Raw genomic sequence first — 9,186 nt, forward strand, 5'->3', positions numbered from 1 at the left:
ACAATGATTTTTTTCATTGTAAAGCTTTCCAGAGAGTACGCCAATGTAAATCCAACTTGGTTACACAAGAATAACTTACAGTGCTACAATTCCAGTTCATTTCAAGACAGAACACCAAGTCCTTCAGCGTGACTGTGTAGTTAGCGGATCTTTATCGGCTAATAGACTTAGGCTTTATTTTCACATTCAGTATGACTGACTAGTAATTGCAACCCATCATTTTGAGTCTTTGAATCAATGAGCAGTTCAATTTCACCTTTTTAGCTATTGCCAAGTCAATGTGATAAATGGCCACCAGCTAGAGTTGAGGAGCCCATATGTTAACGGCCCCACAAAAGATCAGAAAACTTGAGGGAGTTATGGCTAGAACTTTCCCCACTCTCCCCATCCAATTAATACATTCACAGCTTCGAGCGAGGCATCATGTATTCAGGGTGAATTGGGTCTGCTCTGGAGAGCAGATTGTTTGAAAGATAACATTGATGTAAATGTTTTGTCATAAATCTCAAAGAAGAGTAATCATACCAGCATGTTTCTACTTTTGTTGTGCGTATCAATGAACGGTGCTCATGTCTTTGGGGAAGGAAGAACTAATGAACGTGATCACCCACTGTTTTTTTGCAGCAACCAAGGATTTACAGTAACTGGACCCAGCATGACATGCTGGTGCAATCAAAGGAACAGCGAAGCGACTTACTTCAATGAACAATGCAGCGGCTGGAAAAAGACGAAAGTCACCATCACTTGATATTTTTAATGTAGCAAGCTTTTTTTTCCATCACTCTATCATGAAGTGACACAGTATATGAGCGAGGCGCAAAGTGTTGAACACACATTCAATACATACATACATGTGTGTGTGTGTGTGTGTCTATGAGTGTATATATACATAATGTGTATACAGACATCAAATGACAGTCTTTTTGTCTTAGGCCCAACCTCCAAATTCTCTCATTGGTTTATCACCGTCATGATACCAATACTTATCAACAGTTTTTTCACCTTATGTATCAAAAATTAGGCACATCTTGTCTCAGGCATCGCAAATCAAGGCAAAGCTTATACAGGCTGTAATTACAGACAGTCACAGTCCAATTAATCCCAATGAATAGAAGATAAACAGCAACAGCAGTGTCTATTATTCAGAGAGCCATGACATTCAGCAAATACATCTGTGTCGTAGGAAAACACTCACACACAAACACCACAGTAACTCCACGACTGAATGAACACCACACCAAAACCTCAAAGTGGCTGACACTACACACTCTCCAAGCTATCAAGAGCTACCGACAACATACCCTTGAGCAAGGCAGCTGAGCAGCAGAGGGTGAGATGAACTACAGCGGTGCCAGGCCGCTCCCAGGTGTGACAGTGCACAGAATGTGTATGACTATGAAGCAGGGCACTGAAAAAGAACATGCGTACTCAGCAAATCCCTTCCCTGCATGAAAACTCTGAGTTGTGTTTTAAAAACAATCAACTTCATGAGTAGAGCACACAAAACAGAAACAGAAAATTTGTGTACAGTGTTTGTAGTTATTCATTAAAAAAATACAAGTTGACAACAGCAACAGAGGCATAATCTTAATCATTCTGCTCTTACCTTTCACAATAAAAGCCTCAACACTGCTTCTCTGCTTATCACAGGAGCAAAGTGTAAAACGCCATGGGTTAAAAATGCAATGTAAGTTGCTTTGGATAAAAGCGTCAGCTAAATGACCTGTAATGTAATATATTGATGTCTAATAAACATTGGAATTATTGACTTCAAAAGTAAATCCTCTACCTGTCAACGCATTTTTAATCCACTCAAACTAAAGATTATTTTGAATTCCTTGCAAATCTTTAACATTGTCAGTCGTCTTCCTAAAGACACCTTGACAGCTGTGTGAGGTACAGGGAACTTCATTTATTTTCTTAATTCTTATTCCTTGCTCGACTAGCAGCGAAAGCTTCTCTTTCAACTTAAAACAAGACTTCTATTCTTTCTGATGCCACAACAAGCCAGAGTACAGTTGAGGGATGATTTGTAGAGTGAAAGAAAGAGAGTATTTGTCTAAACAGTGCAGCAATCCTTGCTAACAGGAGCTGACGAGCCACATAAAAAACAGAAGCTAAACATAGACTCACAAAGAACAGAGACAGGGGAATAGAATAAGTCTTACCTGGATAAACAAGCAGAGAAATCACCCATGACAGGACAATGAAACATACCGAGTTATACATGCTTCCTAAACAGCTGATTCTGATCTGATCCACTGTTTTATACACGCTCTTTTTTGTATTTTCCCACGACAGGGAGCTTCTGTAAACTGTCTGTTTGTTGTTTTTGCTTCTCTCCCTATGCCTTTTTCCTCAATGTCAATTTGGATTCATCCACCACTGACAGCGGTGAAAGGAAGGTGCTTTAAATCCAGTTGAAGTAGTAGTACTAGGCAGCAGACACGCACAGAGGCTGACTCCTCATGCACTATTCAATCTCCCTCTCTTCCACATACTACAGCAAACAGAGGGACCAGCATTCTGCAAACTGGGGGTAGAGGAGGGGGAGGGCAGCCTCTGTTCAGCCCGTATTGGCTGAAGCTTCCGTCACTCAACCATGAACAGTCCTAGCTCTGTTTTTTCTCAGATTCTTTTTTACTGCTCTGAATCCACAACTGCTTTCCTTTCTCTGCCGTCTGACAGAAGTAGAGAGGGATTAACAAAAATGAAGCAGGATTTGTATCCAATGAAGGCCAAATAAACAGCCTTCTAATTAAAGCAGAGGGTGATCTGGGATTGGGGAAATTGCCAAAAAATCATCCATTTTATCTGATTTATTGGTGCCAAACAAGTGACAATTGCACTTTGATAAGCAGTTTTGATGCATGCAAGGTTTTATCTAGTAACTGTCTCGGGGTGGATTCATGTCCTGTTTTATTTTGTAGTTTATTTTGTGTCCCTGGGTTAACTTAAACATGCTTAACTTCTAGCTGTTGAGTCTTAGAGAAAGAACCAACCAAAATGCAGACTCTTTTCCAGATTACGGATCGTAATCCGTAAACGTGCCTTTTGGCTGTGTGATAATAAATGACCATTTCAAATCATCCAAACTGTCATCATGATACATTATTTTAAAGCAGTAATTTTTTAAAATTATTATCTACTGGTTTACATGGACTATCCTACATGAGAATATGATACGTGTTTGCAGTGGACGTATTTAGGCCAGGATATTGGCTATAAAATGTTAACCGCAGACAAAATTCACAATAAAAACACATTAGATGTGAGCAGCCTGTAAGAACTAACAATATTAACTGTTGTATTCATCAACTTAAGTTTCAACAACACTGACAAGTCAGTGCAATACTGCACTCAGTTCAGCTCTGTGTGCTATCACAATGCCATCTCCACCAACAATGACTGTTTCCTCTTATGTCCAACATACTTGGCAAATAAATGTTTCTGATTCTGAAGTCATGTGACTTCAGTCAGTGTGATGGCTGTGACTAAATACTGTCCTATGATGCCTTGTAGTTTGGCTCATAAGCCAGTCTGTGAGGTGTATGTTAGCAAGCCTGCTCCTGTACTTATATTTTGAGATTTTCATCTGTCTATTCTACATCCCTACCAGTCATACGCACGTCCAGGCACATGCGTGTTCAGGCTGTGCTCTCAAGATTGCCCGCAGAAGGCGGGTCTGAGAAGCGCTTTAACCAATTGCTGATCAAATCAAAATATGTGGCATGTGACATACAAATTAGCCAATTTGCGTCCTTAAACTGACTGTGCCTGGGGCCACGCTGGTTTTGCTTGCGCATCCTCTTGACTTCCCTGACTTCAATATAAAGGTTTGCTACTCAGAAGGACAGAAGACCAAAATTCCACTTCTTATAATAACTAACTGACATGTCATATTTAGGCATTAAATCATTCTGAGATGTTTACGGAAATTCATCGGATAGCACTACCTAGAAAATGTGCCACCACTGTTGATACCATAAATTAAATGAAAGCACTACACAAGCACTGCAAATGTAAGCAAATAAATAAGCACCAAATCCATCAAGTCACATGGATATAGTCACAGTGGGATAGTAGGGACACACACAACAGTCTTTGCACCTATGCACCGATGAAGTGAGGTCTCAGTGTACTTGACCGGTGCTCGCTTTCTGCTCCGACATGATTTTAATTAATCTGAAATTGTGGAGGCTGTCGATTGTACAGGTTTGAGCCCTGGTTGCTCCATGTTGAAGTGTCCCTGAGCAAGACACCTGGTTGCTCCCTGGGCGAAAATGTAACAAAAAAAGCTATGGGTAAAAATTGCAATGTTAGTCGCTTTGAATAAAACCGTCAGCTAAATGACCTGTAATGTAATACAAACGTTTATTCAGATGCATGCCTTTATAAAGAGCTGGCAGAGCGTTTCTGTATGCAAATGAAGGTGCGTGAGAACCGTTACTTTGGTCCTACTTCAGAAAATGTTTAAGAATAACTAGAAAAGGCATTTCCTGCTGAAAATGCGTTGGAATGCAAAAAGCTGAAAGCTGAAATGAATATTTAAAAATAGCTGAAAATACAGAAAGTTGAAGGGAATTTGAATACATCTGAAATTACACCTATTAGAAAAGCTGAAATTAATTTGAAATTGCTAAAAATACAGAAATGGGAGAAGCTGAAAGGAATTTCAATAGATTTGCTGAAAAAGCAGAAATGAAAACAGCTGAAATAAATGTGAAACATTGCAAAAAAATACAGAAATGAATATTAAAACATTGCTGTTAATAGAGGCATAAGAAAAGCTGAAATGATTTTAAAGAATTGCTGAAAATACAGGAAGTGGGGAAGCTGAATTCCAATAGATTTTCTAAAAAATACAGAAGTTGCAGGAGCTTAATTGAATTTTAAAAAGTACAGAAATAACAAAAGCTGAGATGAATAAAAAGAGGTTTAAAATTGGTTGTAGTAATATTGGTAGTAGTATTAGTTATAGTTGTAATTGTGGTATTAGTAGTACTAGCAGTAGCAGTCGGTTTATTATCAATAGCAGTAGAAACAGCTGTAATACTAATACTATTAGCCATAGTAGTATTTGTAATAACATTAGTAGTAGTTGTAGTATTAATAGCAGTAGAAATACCAGTAATATGGTAGTAGAAGTATCAGTTGTAGTACTACTAGAAGTACTAGTAACTTGCTTAGTGGTTGTGGTAGTATTTGAAAGAGCAATACGTATTTCAACGAAACCGCTTCATGGTTAAGGTACAGATAATCATTGAGGCTTTAATTTTGTAATGATGGAATTGGGTGAGGGGGGATTGGGAGACAGAATGTTTGTTATTCAAACTAAGAAGTTTTTAATTAAAAGGCCTCATCACAAACATTAGAGTAAAAATTCCCTCCATGGGGCTTTTATTTTGAAATTATTGGATTGGGTGGGGTGGGGGGGTGTAGATAGAGGGAGGGAGGGTGAGAGGGTGAGGAAGGGAGGGGTGGTGAGGAAGAGATAGAGGGAGAGAGAGAGGAGGAGAAATAGACAGACAGACAGACTGACTGACTGAGTGATTAACAGTGAGAAGAGGTCAGGGTGGAGGGGGGGAGGGGGGGCGAGTGTCTTTATCATATTGGTCTGTTGACAGAAAGCATAGCTGCGTCATGTGACTCCAGTAATCAGGTCATAGGAGCAGCTGTGAGTCACAGACAGAGATCCTGCAGCGTGTGAGCGAGTAACCACGGCAACGGCGCACCTGTGCTCATTAACGAGCTGCTGCAAAAGGCAGAGACAGGACAGCGAGTTACACAGAATCCACACCTCAAACAAATGACATTCAGCGCAAAACTATAACAGCTATCTAAAAAATACGGCGTTTTTACGAGACCCAAGACTCTACCGAACGCATGGATGTGCGTTTTATGTCTGTCCGGTAATAAATACGGCTCCTATGGCCGTTGACAAAACGTGTACCTTCTGGATTTTTAGAGAAATATGTCGGCAGATTTGTATTGGAGCCTATGGGGCTTTTGACAGAGGTTGTGTCACTCTAACACTCCTTAAGCAAAAACTAAAGAACTCTGGGATTCCATGAACACATTAATCCAATCAGCACAACCATACCCTCATTAATCTGAAGAAATGAAGCCTCTAGAGTGTATACTTTGGCTGCAAGGACAGAAGTTCCATACTTTTTTAACCAGATTCCTGCGCTGCTTCACACTCTAGCCCTCGAGGTCCCCACTCTAGCAGACGCAATACACACTCATGTAAAAGTCAGAAACGGAGCGAAGAACTAGTGAAACATAATCAGTGATTATGAAAAAAGTACAATAGATATCAAGAAGCAGTTTCTTTCATAAAATAGTTGAGACTTGTGTGAACATTTGAGAGTTGAAATGGTGTCTGTAGCTGAAAGATTTGCGAAGCTGAAAAATCTGAAAGTTGAAGAAGTTGAAGAGGATTTGAAAAACAAACTCCATTTGAAAACCATGTTAGAATATTAACGATTATTGATTTATATAAATTCAAGCTTAAGAGGTAGAAAGCTGAAAAGTCATAGCCCGGAAGCCGGAAAGAAGCTGAAGATATTTGAAGGATTTTAATAGCTGAAAGTGTGAAGGAGTTGAAAGGTGCCACGGAAGAAATAGAATAAGTCGGAAATAAAGATTCGAAGAACAATACTTGGAATGCTTAAAGCATTCCAACTAATAACACCAATGTGTTTATCAGTTTATTCATTTTTTATTTGAGATCGAGGAGGAAAGTCTCCGAGATCGACCGGTTGATTGCGTGCGGCGGGTTGGCGACCAGTGGTTTAAAGTGACCTAAGCTGTCTGAACAATCAATCATTCATAAAAAATACAATTATACAATTCAGAACACTTAACAGGACTGTTTCTTTTTTTCTGAATATTTTATTTTGAAAATTGACCAGATTCTCCTACAATTACATGTCGTTGTCCCTCTTGACACAAGTGTCAAGCAAACGTTTTGGGGTTTTTTTGCCATGCGCAGCGACTACTAGTGAAGATCAATACTGAAGTTTAAAACGTAGACTACCCCACTGGACTGAAGGTTAATTCAGCCGAGTGTAGTGAGGACTGAAGGTTACTGTCATGGTGTGGGTTTATTTCCTGTCTTATTTTGTAGTTTTCTGCCTCTAGTCTCCCTGGGTAACTTCACTTCCTGCCTTGTCCAGTCATCCCCTGTGATTGTCTGATTGTTTCCACCTCCTATCACCTGCACCTGCACAAGCAGTGTGTGTCTCTTGTCCCTGTCATTGTTGATTGTTCTGGATGTTCTTGGTTCCTGCCTGTATTTTTGCCCCTTGGACCCTGGCTATGGCGGGGGCTGAGCCGACGAGGCTTCATGTGCCGTGCAGCCGGCGCCTCCGGTGGTTTCCCGTGTCCCCCAGCCAGCGACTCCGGAGGGTTTCCGGTGTCCCCCAGCCAGCGACTCCGGAGGGTTTCAGTGTTCCCCAGCCAGCCATTCCAGAGACGTTCAGTGCCCTGCAGTCGGCGCTCCGGAGCCAGACTGTTGACCGTCCACCAGGCCGACCCCCGGAGCCCTCCCGGCCAACTGATCGTCTGCCGGGCCGACCCCTGGAAGCTCCCTGGCCGTCTGGCCACCCGCCGGTTTCCACCTGTGTCCAATCACCTGCATCTCCCTAGTGTATTTAAGCCGTGTGTGTCACTAGTCGCGTCATTGTTGATTGTTCTGTATGTTCTTGCTTCCTGCCTGTATTTTCGCCTCTTGGCTCCATTGGAGTTTTTGACTATTAAAGTCTTTTTTTGGTTTGACGTCTGCATTTGAGTCCTGCCTTCCCCGCACCCTGACAGTTACTGGTGCCAAGTGGAAATAGGACTATGAGAAACAGTGTTGAGAAAAATAAGACTGACTGACAAACTATGAAGCAGATATTAAAGATATAAAGAACATGAAGTGTATAAGTGTAATAAATAATTAAATCTTTTGTACATTAACACTTTTAACATCCACTGACCCGGACACAAAGGCACTGTTGCCAAAGACCGCACAACACAGAAATGGAAGCGCAGATTAACATCCAAATTGATTCAAGAGTGTATTATCATGTCATTAGTTAGCTGGCTACAGTAAACCGTCTCCGAAAGTTATATTCTCACCACAGAAAGTTAATCAGTATAGCCTTTAATTTATGTATATGATTCTCTTGAGGTTAATTTTACAATGTTTTAAAATGAAAATCGAGGGGTATACTGACAAAGAAAAGGCCCAGAGGCCCACACCAAAAATATAAAAAATCAATATTTTCATAGATAAGGAAGCCTAACAAGGTAACCAAGAGATAAGAAACAAATTGAATGATAGATAATTGTTTCTAGTGTATTTTATAGCTGGATTAAGACACGGGTCAAAACCAACAAATTAACACAAGGGATGGCAACAGAAAGCTAACACAAGAGGAAGGTTAAGGCACTTACCAGCCTGCAAAATGTTTTTATATTCATCTTGACCTGTTGCCAGGATATTTTTTGTACAGTCTTCTTTGTTCTGTATGAACATTAATTGTAGAAAGATATTTGACAAAGCCTATGGCTAGTAAGTTGATACTTTTAAATCCTTCCGCTTTCAGTCGGTCCAAGATTGTCTGCCGGGCCTTTTACATTACATTACAGGTCATTTAGCCAATGCTTTTATCCAAAGCGACTTATTCTCTGTTTAATTACAGCTGCCCTTTATTCTTTTTTTGCATATGCTTCTCTTCTTATTATCCAAGATGGCACCATTGATGGCTGCCACGGTGCTTCGGTGCGCTTCGTTTTTTGTTGTTTTTGTTGTTAATTATATTCATTATTATTCCTGCTGAGATTCCCGGAGCTCTTTTCACCAGAAAGCGTGGTTCTCTCACTCCGCTGCCAGGCATCTTTCTCTCCAACGTGGGCTCACTGTGCAACAAACTGGACGAAATTCAGCTGCTGGTGAGGAGAGACTTCTCTACATCCTCCGTTTTGTGCTTCACGGAGACGTGGCTCTGCAGATCGATACCGGACTCCGCGCTCCAGCTGGCGGGCTTCCAGCTGCTCCGAGTGGACCGCGACACGGGGGTCTCCGGCAAGAGAAAGGGTGGAGGAATCTGCTTTTACTTCAACAACAGCTGGTGCAATGACGTAACGGTGATCCTAAAACACTGTTCTCCTGATCTGGAAACTTTCTTCATCAAC

General features: G+C 40.9%; 1 protein-coding gene across 1 annotated transcript in view; it reads right to left on the reverse strand.

Annotated features, from left to right (window-relative positions):
* opcml (opioid binding protein/cell adhesion molecule-like) overlaps positions 1–2,517 on the reverse strand; it is a 215,589-nt gene extending 213,072 nt beyond the window's left edge. The window contains exon 1 of the mRNA XM_040181443.2: positions 2,169–2,517. Within this exon, the coding sequence (XP_040037377.1) occupies positions 2,169–2,229 (61 nt within the window). The 5' untranslated portion in view covers positions 2,230–2,517. The remainder of the gene's footprint in view (positions 1–2,168) is intronic.
* Between the last annotated feature and the right edge of the window lie 6,669 nt (positions 2,518–9,186).

This window comes from Gasterosteus aculeatus, chromosome 7 (genome assembly GCF_964276395.1).
Source record: "Gasterosteus aculeatus chromosome 7, fGasAcu3.hap1.1, whole genome shotgun sequence".
In the NCBI taxonomy this organism is placed as follows: domain Eukaryota; kingdom Metazoa; phylum Chordata; class Actinopteri; order Perciformes; family Gasterosteidae; genus Gasterosteus; species Gasterosteus aculeatus.